The sequence below is a fragment of the Nerophis lumbriciformis genome, linkage group LG02 (assembly GCF_033978685.3).
Source record: "Nerophis lumbriciformis linkage group LG02, RoL_Nlum_v2.1, whole genome shotgun sequence".
Lineage (NCBI taxonomy): Eukaryota > Metazoa > Chordata > Actinopteri > Syngnathiformes > Syngnathidae > Nerophis > Nerophis lumbriciformis.
This window is the reverse complement of record NC_084549.2, coordinates 38,348,575-38,368,440: the sequence shown is the minus strand read 5'-3', so window position 1 is coordinate 38,368,440 and position 19,866 is coordinate 38,348,575. Positions and strand designations below refer to the sequence as shown.

Here is a 19,866-nt window from a genome sequence, read left to right as displayed (position 1 = left end):
CAACCACTCACCATTCAATTTTATTCCGATTTTTGTGGTGACGATCCAATTCAGAATTGATTCTCGATTTTACTTAAAGCGATTTTAGGCTTTGCCTACTGTTTCTGCATCCTGGGCTCCAAAGCAACACAGACTAACAATACGATCAATATATTTCAGGTCTGTCTATCTTCGTTGTCACAAATATTTGTTTGTTTTATTTGTTTGTATTGTTATATTATTATTATATTATTTACAAACTGGAGGGCTTTGATGGCAAAGGTATATAGTTTTGTATTTGTAAGATTGTTTTGCATGTTGACTTATTTAAAAAGGGTAAAAGAGAAAAAAAAAAATTGTTGTTGTCATTGTTGCGTTATCTGAAAGAGATGTGAATCTTACAACAACCCCCCCAGTCATCGATTTTTACGGAATAGCTATTATCTTATTTTGTTGTAATTATACATTGTTAAATTGTTCAAAAATATGTTTGTCCCATGTTTTACTCTGGTTCTTATCACAATCAACAAATAAATGGCATAATCAGAAATTATTTCAATGATCTTAAGAAATGTCAAGTGAAAATTATCATTACCATACTTACTTGGTATTGGATCGATACCAACATTTGCAGTATTGCCCACACCTACTCCATGTCAAGATGTGCCCTAGACTTGTACTCCTGAGCAGCAGAGCTGAGCTATGAGCTCAAGCAGAATTACACAAAAAAATAAACCATTTGCCTTGGAGAAGTAATTTTATAACCATGTGTCTCCGGGGCAACAGGGTAATGACACTCATCTCACAGTCTGGTGGCATCCAAATTCATTACAGAACTGAACCCGTGGCATTACAAATCTGCTTGCCATCATCCAATTTATGTCCTGTAAATTGCCTTTTTTTCCATTTCACATGGAAACGGTTCCACATTTGCAAAATATATGTCAAGGGTATAATAAAATATTGGGAGGATAATTAGACATCACAAAGGGAACATTGTGTTCATTCAATTAGACATGGATTTAGTGTGAGAACTTTACAGAAAATCAGAGGCCAGTGCAATGATTGTAACCATGCACTTCTGAGAGAGATGCTGAAGAACACAAAAATGTATGTATTTAAAAGAAAAAATGTTCCGGTGCTAAGCAGATTCTAAACAAAGTTTATCCCGAAAAAACTGAACATGGAGTTGGTCCCTATCTTTACAGCTATACACTGTATGTCTGCTCTTCTCTCAAAAATAGCGGTACCAGCGTATACCTAAAAGAGTGCAGTTATTGTCGCTGGGGGTGTAACTTTTCATTGTTCCCTTCAGTCCAAGTCGATTTATGTACCTGATCAATTTGTACAAGTACAATTGTTTTAAACCATATACTGCTCAAAGTTCTTAAAAAAGAAACATCTTACATGGCTCATAGTACCAGGATGATGTAAAAGCTCCATAGTTACCAATGATAAGTCAAATCTTGAAGAATGAAATTGACAATAAAACATGATCATGTTAAATACTATAAATACAAGTTAATAGCATAGTAATGATGGCAATAATCAAAAGATGTTAACAATAGGAAAAAAATAGTATTAGTAGTATTATTATAAATAATGGCTATAAATACATTACCTATAATTATACTACTATTAGTATTCCCTATTTCTACTGAAAGGTCGGCCGCCGCCTCCTTCCTGAAGCTTCTTTTTGGAACTACCTCAGGTTGAAAAATGTTCCCAAGAAGAATGTTGTCGATTTTTTCGGTACTTCAAATAGTACGACTAATAGATATTGTCTGTATGCGCTAAACATTTTAAACGCAGCAGTTACCCTCAGGGTATCGTTGAAATATTACAAATGTCTTCTTTATGTCACCTTGTACCCTTTTTGGTAGAATAAAAAGGTATACTTCTGGCCTCTTAGAGACCAATATGGTACTTTTGAAAGAACATTTCTGAACAAATTACCGCTAAGTATAGAAATATTCTTGGCCAGTACCTTTATTTTTGAGAGTGGATCGTAACACGACAACTTGGAGTGTGTCTCCAAGATGGCGGATCAAAGCTCACTGATTAAAAACTACTTACAATGTATTCTATAAACCAGTGGTTCTCAAATGGGGGTACGCATACCCCTGGGGGTACTTGAAGGTATGCCAAGGGGTACGTGAGAATTTTTTTTAAATATTTTAAAAATAGCAACAATTCAAAAATCCTTTATAAATATATTTATTGAATAATACTTCAACAAAATATGAATGTAAGTTCATAAACTGAACATCAAATCAAGTAGGCTATTCCATGCATTACAATGCAACAATGCAACAATACAATATTCAGTGTTGACAGCTAGATTTTTTGTGGACATGTTCCATAAATATTGATGTTAAAGATTTATTTTTTTGTGAAGAAATGTTTAGAATTAAGTTCATGAATCCAGATGGATCTCTATTACAATCCCCACTTTAAGTTGATTATTACTTCTATGTGTAGAAATCTTTATTTATACTTGAATCACTTGTTTATTTTTCAACAAGTTTTTAGTTATTTTTATATCTTTTTTTCCAAATATTTTAAGAAATTTAATAAATCAAAAACTGATGACATAGTGCTGTATTTTACTTCTTTATCTCTTTTTTTCAACCAAAAATGCTTTGCTCTGATTAGGGGGTACTTGAATTAAAAACAATTTCACAGGGGGTACATCACTGAAAAAAGGTTGAGAACCACTGCTATAAACCATATGGACATCAATATAAGTATCTTTTTTTTACCTGGGAAAAAAAGTTTTTAAAAAAAAGGAATCTTTCAGTGTCTATATGTTTTTATTAGTGCGGTCAAACAATTGTTTTTTTTTAACTTTTAGTTGAAGTAATCATAATTAATTACAGGTTATTACTAAAATCAACTTGAGCTTAAAAATAGACCACAATATTTGAAATTTCATTGTCAAAAAGTAATCAAAACTCAGTTTTCAAAACTTGCTAACAGTTTTGTCTAAAGTCCAGTTGTGGTGTATTTTGAACAAGTACACCAGTCAGAGTCTCCTCTCTCATCTTTGTACTGATGATGCATTGACCTGATCACTGACCATATAATAACCCGCTCCGCCCTTCAGGTAACCATCTGTGTTTAAAGGAAAGGAGCATGTGCTGTCAAAATAAATGATTGTGATTAATCTGTGCATACAAATGATTATTGCAATAATGCTTTGTGATTAATCACAAGAGTTAATTCATTATTGTTGACAGCCCTCGTTTGTACTAATGTCATTAATGTAATTTGACACTGGTCCTTGTAGTGTTCACACGCTGTTTTGCAGATGTGCACGTGGCAATTAATGAAAATTATATTTTACAAGCTTTTATTGGAATATGAGTTAGTAAAAATAACAGAATAACTCAAATAATCATATTCAAACCTGCAGAAAGCATTTCACTTTTAGAATATTTGAAATTCTGCCATGTAATAAATCACAAACGCTCCAATCATATCTTTATTGTATGCATTTTGTTTTTTACTGTGCAGCCTTTGGTCTAATCCTACCAAACCAAAATACATGTGAACAAGTGTGAAGTGTGGCATTATCATGCTAATTTTAAGACAATGGTGATCCACAAAGCAGAGTTGTCAAACAGTTTGGGCCTGATTAATAATATGTAATTTAACTGGTGAAATGACTTAATTCATTTAGTCTGAAATAATGTTTTCCAAAAAAGGGCGGTCGTCTTACATTTGGATAAATATACAGTTATAGCAAAATATGTTTTCAATCAGTCTTTGCTGCCTTTATGCAGCTAATAAATGATAAAATGATAAATATAACAAATGCCTGTCACGTGGGTGCAGCATATTATTAATGTCTTACATGACTTAATATGTGTTATATGCAGGTTAAAGTTAATTAAAGTCCAATACAAACACAGATACTGACACCCAATAAAGCAGTGTAGCAATTATTGCACATCAATGAGATTAATGTATTAAACTGTATACCAATTTACAACAGAATATTTAGGGTTTAGGATTAGGATAAAATGTGTTTTAGTTCCACTGTCATGTTTGTGTAATCATGTTTTGTTTTAAGTCATGTTTTGTTTAGTTTCTGTCTTTTCACTCCCTTGTCTTGTCACCATAGTTACCCATTAGTTTCACCTGTCATGTCACGCACCTGTTTTGAGTCACGCACCTGTTGTTAATCATGTCTGTGTTATTTAAGCTTTTGATTTTCTGTTGTTCGTCCTGGAGTCATAGCCTTTCTCACCCTGCTATCCTTGCATTTATGCCCCCTGTCACACTCTGTCCACGTCTGCGCACTTCATGTCCATGCCAAGTAAGTTTGTTTATTATTGCCACAGTTAGTGTTTTTTTATTGTTCATAGTTTTTTGACCCCGTGCAAGTCTTTTGTTTTCATTAGTCAAGTTTTGTACCTCCGCCCCTGTGCGCGCTTTTTGTTGGATCCTTTCTTTATAGTTATATTATTAAAAATGTATTTACCTTCAAGCCATGTCCGATCCAAATCCTTTTGCATCTTGGGAAAACAAAAATTCCACAGTCCAAGTCTTGACAATATGACTCCAGCTAATCGCTTTCCCGAAAAGAATTTGGTCGAAGAAGGAAGTTGGGAGTCGTTAGGAGCCATGGCGGAGCGAGACCTGACGTGGGGGCCAAATGGGAAGCTTATTCCCATTAGTTCCATTTGGTCCGAGGACGAGGCTGCGTCACCGCAATCCCGGAAGCGCCGCTCCAGACCGAGGACGTCAGGGAAGGCAAGCAGACCGCACGCAGCGCTCCCGCAGGCTCCTCCCACTCCGGGCGGAAGCAGGCTGCTGCCAGCTCCGCAGCTCCAAAATGACGTCACAGACCAGGATTTTTGTTTCAACTCTTTTTCTTTTGATCACTCACCTCCAGCAAAAGACTCCAATCCCATGACCATGATTCAACACTACCAAAATATGATTTTGAACATTAGATCCGGTCAAGACAAGCCACCCAAATTTCATGCCCCGCCCCCCAGGACTCAAGTCACGCCCAAGCCACAAAATTTTTTTTTTTCACCCACAAAAACACAGGTACAAAAAAGACAATTTGGACAATTTAATGGGGAAGTTTCTGCCCTCCCCCGCCCACCCCTACAGAGAGTTCCAGACCGCAGGGAGCGCGTCTGGTATCCGCCCCTTGAGGGGGGGGCTGGGGTCGGGAGCTGTGTTGGTGGGGTGGCTCGGCATCACCATGCCAAGCCACAGCCTCCCTCACGGCCGCCACCACCAGTCTACCGACCTGTCAAGCCACAGCCTCCAGCACGACCGCCCTCACCAGTCTTTCGACCTGCCAAGCCGCAACCCCCAGCTAGGCCACCTCCACCTGCACCAAGGCTAGCACCTGTTGCCGCACCAGCTCCACCATGCCAAGTTCCTCGCCAAGCTCCGCTACCAGCTCCACGACGCCAAGCTCCGGTACCAGCTCCACGACGCCAAGCTCCGGTACCAGCTCCACGACGCCAAGCTCCGGTACCAGCTCCACGACGCCAAGTGCCGCCAGTCGCAGCTCCACGACGCCAAGTGCCGCCAGTCGCAGCTCCACGACGCCAAGTGCCGCCAGTCGCAGCTCCACGACGCCAAGTGCCGCCAGTCGCAGCTCCACGACGCCAAGTGCCGCCAGTCGCAGCTCCACGACGCCAAGTGCCGCCAGTCGCAGCTCCACGACGCCAAGTGCCGCCAGTCGCAGCTCCACGACGCCAAGACCAAGACCCGCCATGCCAAGACCAAGACCCGCCATGCCAAGACCAAGACCCGCCATGCCAAGACCAAGACCCGCCATGCCAAGACCAAGACCCGCCATGCCAAGACCAAGACCCGCCATGCCAAGACCAAGACCCGCCATGCCAAGACCAAGACCCGCCATGCCAAGACCAAGACCCGCCATGCCAAGACCAAGACCCGCCATGCCAAGACCAAGACCCGCCATGCCAAGACCAAGACCCGCCATGCCAAGACCAAGACCCGCCATGCCAAGACCAAGACCCGCCATGCCAAGACCAAGACCCGCCATGCCAAGACCAAGACTCGCCATGCCAAGACCAAGACTCGCCATGCCAAGACCAAGACTCGCCATGCCAAGACCAAGACTCGCCATGCCAAGACCAAGACTCGCCATGCCAAGACCAAGACCCGCCATGCCAAGACCAAGACCAAGACCAAGACCCACACCAAGACCAAGACCCGCCATGCCAAGACCCACACCAAGACCAAGACCCACGCCGGGCTTCGCCGCTGGACGCGTCACACCGAGCTTCGCCGCTGGACGCATCACGCCGAGCTTCGCCGCCTGACTTGCCACGCCGAGCTGCCACGCCTGCCAAGTTGACGACGCGCCTGCCTCCTCGTCGGCTATGGATATGGCCGCTACCTGGTCGCCCGCCACGCCAAGTGCGCCCACCTCTCAGTCGGCCACGAATGTGGCCATTCCCTGGGCGCCCACCTCGCCTGCTGCAGCGGCGTTCCACTCGCCGCCGCCACCTAACTCTGCCCCGGTGGATACGGGGACATGTGGTCTGGCGACCCACCGCCATGTCCCCCTCCCGCCCTCCCATGACTCTTGTTAATTTTTATGGACATCTGGTATCTGTCCTTAAGGGAGGGGCTCTGTCATGTTTGTGTAATCATGTTTTGTTTTAAGTCATGTTTTGTTTAGTTTCTGTCTTTTCACTCCCTTGTCTTGTCACCATAGTTACCCATTAGTTTCACCTGTCATGTCACGCACCTGTTTTGAGTCACGCACCTGTTGTTAATCATGTCTGTGTTATTTAAGCTTTTGATTTTCTGTTGTTCGTCCTGGAGTCATAGCCTTTCTCACCCTGCTATCCTTGCATTTATGCCCCCTGTCACACTCTGTCCACGTCTGCGCACTTCATGTCCATGCCAAGTAAGTTTGTTTATTATTGCCACAGTTAGTGTTTTTTTATTGTTCATAGTTTTTTGACCCCGTGCAAGTCTTTTGTTTTCATTAGTCAAGTTTTGTACCTCCGCCCCTGTGCGCGCTTTTTGTTGGATCCTTTCTTTATAGTTATATTATTAAAAATGTATTTACCTTCAAGCCATGTCCGATCCAAATCCTTTTGCATCTTGGGAAAACAAAAATTCCACAGTCCAAGTCTTGACATCCACACTATCAAAAGAATCCATGAGGCAACGTTCCTACGAAACGGTCTTTTTGTGAAATATCATATCTCGACACAAGAGCTGCTTGAATGGTTTCATCACTTATAAATGATCTATTTTAAGCACCGTGCACACAAATGCTACTGTGCGTTCCCTCGCTCGGTTTGCAGAGGGCGTGTGTCACAAAACAAGAAGAGAAGCGGGCGCATGGTTACCCAGGGATATGCATCAATAAAAGCCAGCATGGCATCATTAACGCTGTCATTTAACGACGGGCCGTCTGCAGGAAAGCAACTGACGACAAAGACTTAAGGATTGTGTGGCATTGTGACAAGATACTCAGCTCTAGCAAAAAAAACAAAAAAAATAATAAAAAAAACTAAAGCAAACTTTTCTTCCACTTGATTTTTTACATTCAGTTCCGTTTGTTGCCAAGCCCTACGGTAACAGCTTTTGAGGAGCATAGTAGGCTCAGCTGCCTGTTCTAACTGATGGGTTAATATGACAAGTCCACGCAATATGGAGAATGTCAAATCTGCTGTTGCTGTATTTACGCACATCGTGAAAAATCCTAATATAAATGTAAACAAGGAAAAGCTAGACCGTTCGATAGAAGGACACCTAAAATGTACAAAGGCCCCTACTGCCACGAAAAGATTAGCAATTTGTTGGAAACCCAGTATCGCAATTTCTAGACTATGAGCCACAATTTTTCTCCTACACTTTGAGCCCTGCAGCTTATAAAACGGTGTGGATGATTTTTGGATTTTTCTTAGTTAGCGGCCATAATGCAAATAGTTTTGAAAAGGTGTGTTAGTGTTGGTGTGATGGCGCCATCTTTTGGACAACTTCGCTCACTACAGGTGCTGTGGGGTGAATTACTATAGTATTGGCTTCTGTTTAGTGCTTCCAACCGGTTCTGTCTTCTAGTTGTCCACAGCGTTGCCACTAGTATGGATTCTTCATTTATCGCTACAAGCAACATTTGTAAGTTTTACAATATAATTAAAACTATTCATACTCACTAAACCATCCCGTGTGTGATGTCTTTAGGAGTGTTTTCATGCATATGCATAATACAACCAAGCTAGAGTCATTCGCATTAGCTAATATGCAAACACATTTACGAGTATCTGTGTCAGTATTATTAACTTAATAATGGCGAATGCAGCTGGGATAGGCTCCAAAATGAATGGATGGATGGCATTCTTTTTGTATTGTTTCACTTTCACAAACTCCTCAGTCAAGTCACCAAAATGTCCCCATAGGGTTATTGAGTAGCTGATTGGAGAGCGAGCTTCGGCAGTTAGTGGGTCCATGACGATGACTTCTGTTTTGTTTGATCAGCCGTTGTACTGCCATGTTACAGGCACTGTTTGGAAATAATTAAGTTATGTAAATAAACATTTACAAAATATTTATGTGTAAATAACTCTTTTTACATTTTATATATCTGCAGCTTATAGTTAGGTGCGGTTATTATATGGGAAAATACGGCTTATATGCCGGTGCATACTTTAGTCCGTAAATATGGTCATTTGTTATTACAGCATGGTTGAAACTGTTCCACTCTATTTTCGTGTGTTGATATAATTTAGAGCTCCAACCTGAATGAGGTGTCTGTTCTCCACAGCAGCAGGTCTCCCAGCTCTCATGCTGTCAGTGAACCAGCTGATATGCAAGACCTGGATCTTGGACAAACTCTTCAGGCCGCACCCCTTTAGCCACTCCCACAGGGAGGATGCCCTGCTGTCTTCGGACACCACATGAGTGATGTCATCGCTGGAAGTGAAGAAATATTTTATTGCCAAAAATTACTTCCATAAAGTTTCTATGCCCGTCCACACAAAGTCAGCATGTTGCATTCAAGCAAATTGTATCTTTCACACACCATAAAGATTTCAATTTGAATTTGATCTGCAATAATTTAATGAATCCAAAACCAGTGAAGTTGGCATGTTGTGTAAATGGTAAGCAAAAGCAGAATACAATGATTTGCAAATCCTTTTCAATCTATATTCAATTGTATACACTGCAAAGACAAGATACTTAACGTTCGAACTGGAAAACTTAGTTATTTTTTGCAAATATTAGCTCATTTGGAATTTGATACCTGCAACATCTTTCAAAAAAGCTGGCACAAGTGGCAAAAAAGACTGAGAAAGTTGAGGAATGCTCATCAAACATTTATTTGTTACATGCCACAGGTGAACAGGCTAATTGGGAATAGGTGGGTGCCATGATTGGGTATAAATGCTCAGTCATTCACAAACAAGGATGGGGCGAGGGTCACCACTTTGTGAACACATGTGTGAGCAAATTTTTTGAACAGTTTAAGAACAATATTTCTCAACGAGCTATTGCAAGGAATGTAGGGATTTCACCATCTACGGTCCGTAATATCCTCAAAAGGTTCAGAGAATCTGGAGAAATCTCTGCACGTAAGCGATGATATTACGGGCCTTCAATCCCTCCGGCGGTACTGCATCAAAAAGCAACATCAGTGTGTAAAGGATATCACCACATGTGCTCAAGAACACTTCAGAAAACCACTGTTAGTTTGTCGCTACATCTGTAAGTGCAAGTTAAAACTCTACTATGCAAAGCGAAAGCCATTTATCAACAACACCCAGAAACGGCGCCGGCTTTGCTGGATGGACTGATGCAAAGTGGAAAAGTGTTCTGTCGCCTGACGAGTCCACATTTAAAATTTTGTGTGGACGTCATGTCCTCAGGAGCAAAGAGGAAAACCATCCGGATTGTTATAGACGCAAAGTTCAAAAGCCAGCATCTGTGATGGTATGGGCGTAAATGATAAATAGGTTATACTTGTATAGCGCTTTTCTACCTTCAAGGTCCTTAAAGCGCTTTGACACTATTTCCAAATTCACCCATTCACATACACATTCACAAACTGATGGCGGGAGCTGCCATGCAAGGCCCTAACCACGACACATCTGGAGCAAGGCTGAAGTGTCTTGCTCAAGGACACAACGGACGTGACTAGGTTTGTAGGTGGAGATTGAACAAGGAACCCATTAATGCTGAAAGGTACATACAGGTTTTGGAGCAACATATGTTGCCATCCAAGCAACGTTATCATGGACGCCCCTGCTTATTTTTTTAAGCAAGACAATGCCAAGCCACGTGTTACAACAGCGTGGCTTTATAGTAAAAGAGTGCGGGTACTCCACTGGCCTGCCTGTAGTCCAGACAAGCCTAAAATACCACAACAGAGACCCCGGACTGTTGAACAACTTAAGCTGTACATCAAGCAAGAATGGGAAATAATTCCACCTGAAAAGCTTCAAAAATTGGTCTCCTCAGTTCCCAAATGTTTACTGAGTGTTGTTAAAAGGAAAGGCCATGTAACATAGTGGTAAAAATGCCCCTTTGCCAACTTTTTTGCGATGTGTTGCTGCCATTAAATTCTAAGTTAATGATTATTTGCAAAAATAAAATTAAGTTTCTCAGTTTGAACATTAAATATCTTGTCTCTGCAGTCTATTCAATTGATTATAAGTTGAAAAGGATTTACAAATCATTGTATTCTGTTTTTATTTTCGAATTACACATTGTGCCAACTTCACTGGTTTTGGGTTTTGTACAATATTGGAATGCTTTATTGAAATAATTACTTCCTGCACTAACATGTAACAACTGTACAGTACCCAGTGCATAATTGTCCTTTTCATTGTCTCTTCTACTGATAATAAATAAAAAGAAAAACAATTTAATTGACACATTGTATACTAGGGCTGTGAATCTTTGGGTGTCCCACAATTCGATTCAATATCGATTCCTGGGGTCACGTTTCGATTCAAAATCGATTTTTTTTTTTTTCAATTCAACACGATTCTCGATTCAAAAACGATTTTTTCCCGATTCAAAAGGATTCTCTATTCATTCAATACATAGGATTTCAGCAGGATCTACCCCAGTCTGCTGACATGCAAGCAGAGTAGTAGATTTTTGTAAAAGGCTTTTATAATTGTAAAGGACAATGTTTTATCAACTGATTGCAATAATGGAAATTTGTTTTAACTATAAAATGAACCAAAAATATGACTTATTTTATCTTTGTGAAAATATTGGACACAGTGTGTTGTCAAGCTTATGAGATGCGATGCAAGTGTAAGCCACTGTGACATTATTGTTCTTTATTTTTTATTTTTATAAATGTCTAATGATAATGTCAATGAGGGATTTTTAATCACTGCTATGTTGAAATTGTAACTAATATTGATACTGTTGTTGATAATATTCATTTTTGTTTCACTACTTTTGGTTTGTTCTGTGTCGTGTTTGTGTCTCCTCTCAATTGCTCTGTTTATTGCTTTTCTGAGTGTTGCTGGGTCGGGTTTGGTTTTGGAATTGGATTGCATTGTTATGGTATTTGCGTGTATTGTTTTGTTGGATTGATTAATAAAAAAATAAAATAAAAAATAAAAATAGTTTTTTTTTAAATGAGAATCGATTCTGAATCGCACAACGTGAGAATCGCGATTCGAATTTGAATCGATGTTTTCCCACACCCCTATACTCTATGTCAACAATGTTGTATCTGAGGTCACAGAAAACTGTATTCATAATGTATTGCGATGACTCTACAGTAGCCTTGATGCTGGAATTTAGATAGTAAGTGCCTTTAGTATGCTGTTATGCGTGTGTTTAGCATTGATGCTATTGGGCTCTGTTTGTTCACTGAATGTATCCACTTTTTACATACAGTTTACACCGTTACTACACTAGTCCAACATAAAAGATGCCTTATACCAGATACAATAAGGTTACATCAAAGAGTGGTTTAGGACACAGATGTTAGCAACAATAGCAGAGTAATGTGAGCTAATGTGCTAACATTATACTGTATTCATTTTAACAGGCTATCATGCTAGGTTAGTCTTTTAGCCTAAGAAAATCGAAGTGTACAGCTCTCACAACAGTATAGTTGATTGACAGATCAATCCAAACTTTAAGATGTGCATCAAAGTCAACAATTTATGAGGGTTTTTTTTTGTTTTTTTTTCACAGAACAGCTCATGTTACTGTTAAACGTAAAACTTAAAATGTTTTCATTATTGGGTAATGTTTACAGTTGAGCAGTAGAAAAGTATACTTGGATTGAGGTGAGATTCATTTTAGTACAAACATCACAAGATGAAAATGTCAGAGTGAAACAGCATATTATTTATCAGGCGCCATAATGCTGGCATGTGAGTGTTAGCATGTTAGCCATTTTTTTGGTAAAACACTTAAAGTCATGAATATTGTTGGTTTTAAATCATGAAAATGGTGAAATTGTGGTGGACTCGCATGGCTGCGGTAGTTGTGACCCCATGATGCAGGAGACAGGAGGATGACGTGCAGGTAAGACAAGTATTTAAATATATTTAAAACAGGATGAGCAGTCATGCACACAGCATGCAGCTAAAAGACAGTAACCAAAACAATTATCGAACCCTGACGAACAGGCGAGGCGAGTATTTATATCAGTGTGTGAATGTGTGTGTGAATGGGTGAATGTGGAAATAGTGTCAAAGCGCTTTGAGTACCTTGAAGGTTGAAAAGCGCTATACAAGTATAACTCATTTATCATTTATAAAAGCCAGCTGATTGACAACCACTACCAGGTGTGGCCAGGCTGCCAATCAGCGGCAGGTGAGTGGAAAGAACGCTCAGGGAGACACGCAGGAAAAAGGAGCCAAACGTAAGAGCGCTACACAGGAAATAAACAAACTAAGAAAACATAACAAGACGTGATGTGACAGATCGTCACAGAAATAATACTTACAATTGTTAGTATGTGTTTAAAGTACTTTTAGTATTCAAGCCAAAACCTTTGTTAAACGTGCCAAATTAGTCATGTTGCTGGTTAAACATTTTTTCTGAATTGCATTGAATTGAATTCCAATTTCTGTAATTCCGATTTCATTTCCAATACAACAGTATGTGGATTAGAACCACTTTAATTCAAATTCAATTTCTTCAAATGAACTGAATCGAAAATCTAAATTTAAGATTTTGAAAAGGCCTGGTTTATAATCACCTGAAACAATTATCTAATGTCAGGAGGCTATAGTAAGTTTCTAAATAAATACACGCACAGTGTATAGCAGGTTTCTAGGAAGCACCAGCAGCTGCTTTTATGCAATTCAAATTAAGATGTATTCATCTAAGATTACCATTATACGATATTATACAATATTCCAAATCACTGATTGTGACTTTGGTATATACTGTAGGTCTTACCCATGGGGTATTCCAGGGTCAATTCCTGACTTTCCAAACGGACATCGACCTATCCCTACTAGATATAGATGATCCAGCGGCTCGTCAGATGATGTATTCATATCTCTAAAGTTAAAATCAGTTTTCGGTTTGTACCGATTTATTTTACACCCCTAATAAATGGGTATTGAACCCAGTACGTCAAGATTACAAGAATAGATCATTAATGCTGCGCGTCACAGCTGACAATGTGAATACTTACAATTTGCTGTTATATCAAACAGTGACGCAGCAGGAAGAGGCAAAGAAGAAGTTTGAGGTAAAAATTCATATGAAGCATCATGTCATTCATTAGTTGACATTTTACCTGCATCTCTTCATGCTAAATGGGGTCCTCACAGATTACATTAGCCATTAGACTTCTTTTAGCAATAACATTTCAAACTTAATGCCGTAAACAGTCTGAGGACAGACAAACTGCTTATACGGGTTTATTTTCCACTCAAATGAAAAGGCTTTTCTGTAATTATGATTCATGATAACTGGAGATAAATCAAAATAAATGCCTCCTTTTTAACAATTTTTATGTAACCACATAAAAACTCTGAAAGTCAAATTGACAAAAATGTAAGCTTAGTGTCATTTCGGAATCAAAAACTGTGACTCACTAAAGTCAATGACCTTTGATACGGTCCAAGTCTGTAGCTTACTGTTCAGCCAATAGCCCCCAATTCGATCTCAATAAAAAATATAGGCATATCACATTGTAATGAATTTTACAGCATGTGATAAATGCAATTTCTATGGCGTGAATTCAGTTTACTTTGAAAAGCTGCTCTCACATAAAAAAAAACAATCAATAACCTCATATTTGTCCTAATCCCATCTATCATTGCATGAATGGTCTAATGTTGAATCATTGAAACTAAATGTTGATATCGCATACACTCACTGTCAATTGTGTATTATATTTGCAATAGTACATGTTTATCCAGTTGCTTGGCTTTGAAAATATACTAATAATAAGGGGGGCAAAAACTATGGATATGGCAATATACTGTATCCCGATACTTTTTCTAACAATATAATTCAGCTTAATATTTTTTGTTAAGGGGTTAGTGCATCTGCCTCACAATACGAAGGTCCTGGGTTTGATCCTGCGCTCGGGATCTTTCTGTGTGGAGTTTGCATGTTCTCCCTGTGACTGCGTGGGTTCCCTCCGGGTACTCCGGCTTCCTCCCACCTCCAAAGACATGCACCTTGGGATAGGTTGATTGGCAACACTAAATTGGCCCTAGTGTGTGAATGTGAGTGTTAATGTTGTCTGTCTATCTGTGTTGGCCCTGCGATGAGGTGGCGACTTGTCCAGGGTGTACCCCGCCTTCCGCCCGATTGTAGCTAAGATAGGCTCCAGCGCCCCCCGTGACCCCGAACGGGATAAGCGGTAGAAACTGGATGAATGGATTTTTTTTTAAGTCTTGTTTGGGTCTGATTTTGGATTAATTCATATTTGTACCTTTTTACTGAACATCTTGGGACAAAGTCAAATGAATGTATGTTCATGTTACACACGGCAGGCTTCACACAGTACATTCAGACATATGTTGACGGGCAGTAGACCTTCAGCTCGTGCAAAACTAGAAACATGTGCTGCTGATATCAGCTTTGTCAGCTTGCAGAATTAACGTCGGCACGCTCTATTTCCTGTTGTTGGTTTCAAACTATTGTATCAAGCCGAGTGTAACCGAAGCAGCGCTCAAGCTGTGTTTCTGGGAACGCTGCCATAGGCAAGCTGTCACATAACACACACACACACGCACACGCACACACACACACACTCATGAGGGCCCTTCATAACAGCTTACACTACATAAGGCTTGAATCAATAATAGCAACTCAACATATGAAAGAATTATCAAGACTAAGGCGCAAAGATATATAAACTCATTGAAGAACACTGGATTTGAAATAAGCTTAGCGCTGTACACGATTCAACACTTTAAACCTTTAAAGGGGAACCTGACTTTTTTGGGAATCGTTCACAATCATTATGAGAGACAAGAACACACGGTTCAAAGCCGAGTGTGAAGTGACTGGGATGAGAATCAGCACCTCCAAGTCCGAGTCCATGGTTCTCGCCCGGAAAAGGGTGGAGTGCCATCTCCGGGTTGGGGAAGAGATCTTGCCCCAAGTCGAGGAGTTCAAGTCTTGTTTCACAAGTGAGGGAAGAGTGGATCGTGAGATCGACAGGCATATCGGTGCGCCGTCTGTAGTGATGCAGACCCTGCATCGATCCGTTGTGGTGAAGAAGGAGCTGAGCCGGAAGGCGAAGCTCTCAATTTACCGCTCAAACTATGCTCCCATCCTCACCTATGGTCATGAGCTTTGGGTTATGACCGAAAGGACAAGATCACGGGTACAAGCGGCCAAAATGAATTTCTTCTGTCGAGTAGCGGGGTTCTCTCTTAGAGATAGGGTGAGAAGCTCTGACGACTCAGAACACGGTGGAGAGACTATGTCTCCCAGCTGGCCTGGGAACGCCTTGGGATTCCCCAGGAGGAGCTGGACGAAGTGGCTGGGGAGAGGGAAGTATAAGCTTCTATGCTTAGGCTGCTGCTCCTGTGACCCGACCTCGGATAAGCGGAAGAAAATGGATGGATGGATTGACATTTATTTTTACGATAAAAAACCCTTGAAAGATGCGGATAATGGGAGTCACCGTTGTAGCCTTCAAAGCACTCTAAAAACACTTTAAAACCCTCTTGCAACATTTTATACACATACTGCAAGTATATATAATGTAGTAACAGACACGTTCATAACAATATGTAATGTATTCAATATTTACCGTATTTTGATCATTTCTGCGTATTGATTTCGGTTTCTAAAGCAGCGCAAGTCTGACTTCTGGCAACAACTGTGTGTTCCTACTGCCGGAATCAAACACGAGTGTGTTTTCTAATCATGGCAGCCTTGGTAACAGACAATGAAGACAAATGAGGATTTACAACCTTATACTTTTGAAGCTAAATAAACTGCTGCTTATATAAGCCAGCACAACAAAAGAGGGAACCTGGGAGAGTGAGGTGAAAACGATTTTGACGCTATAAATAAGGAAATTAGAGCCAAACTATTTCGACATAAATAGATTGCTTACCCAAAATCAACAGGAAACTGGACCAGACGAACAACTGTTTATCGAGTGAGTCACACTTTAATATCGATCATGATACAAGCAGCACGTCGTGCGTGTTAGTACAACTACAGTACATACGCTGTCTGGCTAGCTGTGTACAAAGAAAACATGAAATGCGGGCTAATACTTTGCAGATACTGTAATATGTGTTCATGTTTTTAGTCAGTACAGATTGGTGTCGTATCGCAGTGTTGTGCATTACAAACTCAAACGCCTTTTGACGTAGAAGCTAGCTTATCTCTTGTCGTAGTTAGCTTTTACGGCTGATACCGAAGCACGCCGATGTGTTAGTACGATAGAAAAATAGTTCCTCAGTGTTCGCTCTTACAATAACAATGTCGCTACAGCTTGGTTATTGTACAGGTTACGGAATGTAAATGAAGTATTATTGGCGGTTTTTGAATGCATTTTAGATGTAGAATTGATTAGCTTGCTAGCCACAATTAAACAATGTTTATGTTAGAAAGCAAAGAAAGCAAAAACGTGTCTTCTTGTCTCTCCTAATGATTGTGAACGATGGGCAAAATTCCCCAAAAAGTGCAATTCCTCTTTGAACACGCTGACTCTGATGTTGTTAGGGTTTTTTTTTTATTTTAAATCATACTGAAGAATGTGTGAACAGTTTGGGATTTAAGAAGAATTTTTACTAGTGAGAAAAAGCAATGAAGACCTGTCCTATGTTGGTGGCACACAGCAGACTGGATCGTAGTTCAAAACAACAACGTTAACCTAAAACAAATACATCTTCACTTATAAGGTTCAACAAACTCATTAAAAAATATTTGTGTGTTTCTTCCAACTTGTTAGCTACAAACTGTGACTTAAGCTGTAGCTGACTGGCACACATTTTCAAAATATCAAACTCTCTTTGATGAGATTGCTTCCTCCTACTACTTACTGGTTATTAATGATAACAGCCACCTTGCAAAATCGATACATGCAGCAAACGCATACAGCACAGTTACAATATTTAAGAAAATTGGTTTATTTCCAAACCTGAGGATGTCATCCACTATAAAGCCTTTTGACCTGGCCAGTTGGGTCAAAAAGCCTCTCCTGCTGGCGCCCATTTTCCTCTCCACAAGGTACAATCTGACCTCCTGAAACTTCACCTCATGCCTGTTGACCGTGACACTTGCTGGTTTTGACCTCTTCCTCACACAAGGCACAATGGTGGCATGGAACATCTTTTTCAGGAATGTGCAAAGTGTTTCTGCAGCGTTTGTAATCTTCTTCTGACTTCCAGCCAGGAAGAAGAAGAAAAAAACCCTGTATAACCGTTTTTAGTGTTTTGCTTTTTTTGTTTTTAGCCTAACAGTGTGACAGTTGCTGGTAGACAGGAAAGCTTCTGGCAGCAGGTGCTGAAGTTTTGGTGTTTACCAAAAAACACCTGCAGTGTTTGGTGGTTGTGGGTCATTTTTCTAACGTTTGGCAAAAAGAGCCCTAAAATTAAACTCAAAAGTTTTAGTTCCAAGTACACTTTCAAGGGAGTTGTCTGAAATGTGGTCAACTCATACCGCCCACACATCTGTCCTGCCATGTCCACTTTATTTTCACACATTAGGTCCAGACCAAGTCTGCACCATCTGCTCCACAACTTTAATTAGCTTATTTCCTAAAATGAAAGCCTTTGTGGAATTTCCCTGGAGATTTACAAAGATCATCCATAGCCTTTGTAAACACACACACACACACACACACACACACACACACACACACACACGTGGCCTACATGAGTCACATATAGATTGGGAAGAAAGTGGTCAAGAGCGCTTCTTTTCCAATAGCCAATTAAACAAGAGTTTGTATGATATGAGTACCATAGGCCTAGGCCGATACATCAATTAAATACATTATAAACAAAAATGAACTGGGTTACTTGCTGACATCCTTAAATTGCCATATCTGTGTGTGTTTGTTTACTTCGTCCCTTGCAAGAGGGTTCACTTTGTGCATTGTTTTCAGCACCTTTATTCAATCTTTGTCTCTGTAGGCGGAGGCAGGGCCGCTAGCTTATACACACAGGATGTGCTACACGGCTCGAAAGATGGGCCAACTCTTTCGTTTTGCGACACATTTATTTTTCAGGATCAAGCTGCAAAACAATTAAAACAGCGTTACAACCGGAGCTTGATGCATATGCTTTTTTTCATATCACGTACTGACAGACTTCTAAAAAATACAATGTCTGGAGTTGAACAATTTTACAAATATTAAAAAAATAAATAAATAAATGTATGAGTATATATATATATATATATATATATATATATATATATATATATATATATATATATATATATATATATATATATATACACACACATATACACAAAACCCCTTTTACTGTTTTTATCTACCTTTGAATCATGTTTTTAATCAATGTTTAATAATCTATGGATTGTATTTATCTCTTATTGGACTCAACCTACTGTCCTATGTGCGACTGTACATCTACTGCCTTAGCACACACTAACTGTAGTTCAGCTTTGACACATATCTGGTGTGCTTATGATAAATACAACACTCAAAAGTTCGTTTAGCATGTCCTTGTAACATAAATGGCTTTTAACACCCTATTTTCAAGTATCTCCGAGTATTTATGTCGTGAATTACTTTTAAACTAAAGTTACCTGTATTTTGCTTCGTCACCGTGGTTACCGTCGGACCAACGTCCGTTATCTTAGAAAATAACCCTGAATGTGACTCGTTTTTAACTCATAAAATTAACAAAACAGACCATAGCTTAACATTGTTTACTCCAAAAGGTACAGAATAAATTCTACTACTGCTTGTATGTGTTATATGCAAACCAATTTACCTCCAAAACAATTAAAACAGCGTTACAACCGGAGCTTGATGTATCTGCTTTTTTTCATATCACATACTGACAGAATTCTTCTACAGCGCCAGCTACTGATACCAAAGGCACCAAGCGCACTCTGCTGGTGTAACTAAATATCGCATGCTGCATAGAAATACGTAGAAAACCTTGACATCACAAAAAAATGAGTCTATAAACAGTATTTAAATAGAGTTTTCTGACCTTAAAGAGTTTTTCATGGGGGGGGGGGGTCAACTTTTTTTAATCAAAGTATGTCACTTAGTGCCACAGATGCACGGACGGAGAGCCTCACTAGTCGCAACTCGCTAGTGAGAAGCAGTCAGTGTGTACAGTATGTATGTGTACGTGTGTGTGTCTGTGTTGTTAAAGGCAATGCCTGTTGCCAAGTGACGTGCGACGTCATCAAGGGTTTCAGCAGAGCTGTGTTTGTTAGCTTTAGCCGTTAGCAGCCTTTGAATCTTTTTAC

At 39.9% G+C, this 19,866-nt stretch overlaps 1 protein-coding gene across 2 annotated transcripts in view; it reads right to left on the bottom strand.

The window, feature by feature from the left end:
* dntt (deoxynucleotidyltransferase, terminal) overlaps positions 1-17,753 on the bottom strand; it is a 211,198-nt gene extending 193,445 nt beyond the window's left edge. For both annotated transcript variants that reach the window (XM_061962526.1, XM_061962534.1), the window contains exons 1-2: positions 17,552-17,753; positions 8,736-8,910 (exon numbers count right to left, since the gene is read on the bottom strand). In XM_061962526.1, the coding sequence (XP_061818510.1) occupies positions 8,736-8,910; positions 17,552-17,742 (366 nt within the window). In that variant the 5' untranslated portion in view covers positions 17,743-17,753. The remainder of the gene's footprint in view (positions 1-8,735; positions 8,911-17,551) is intronic.
* Between the last annotated feature and the right edge of the window lie 2,113 nt (positions 17,754-19,866).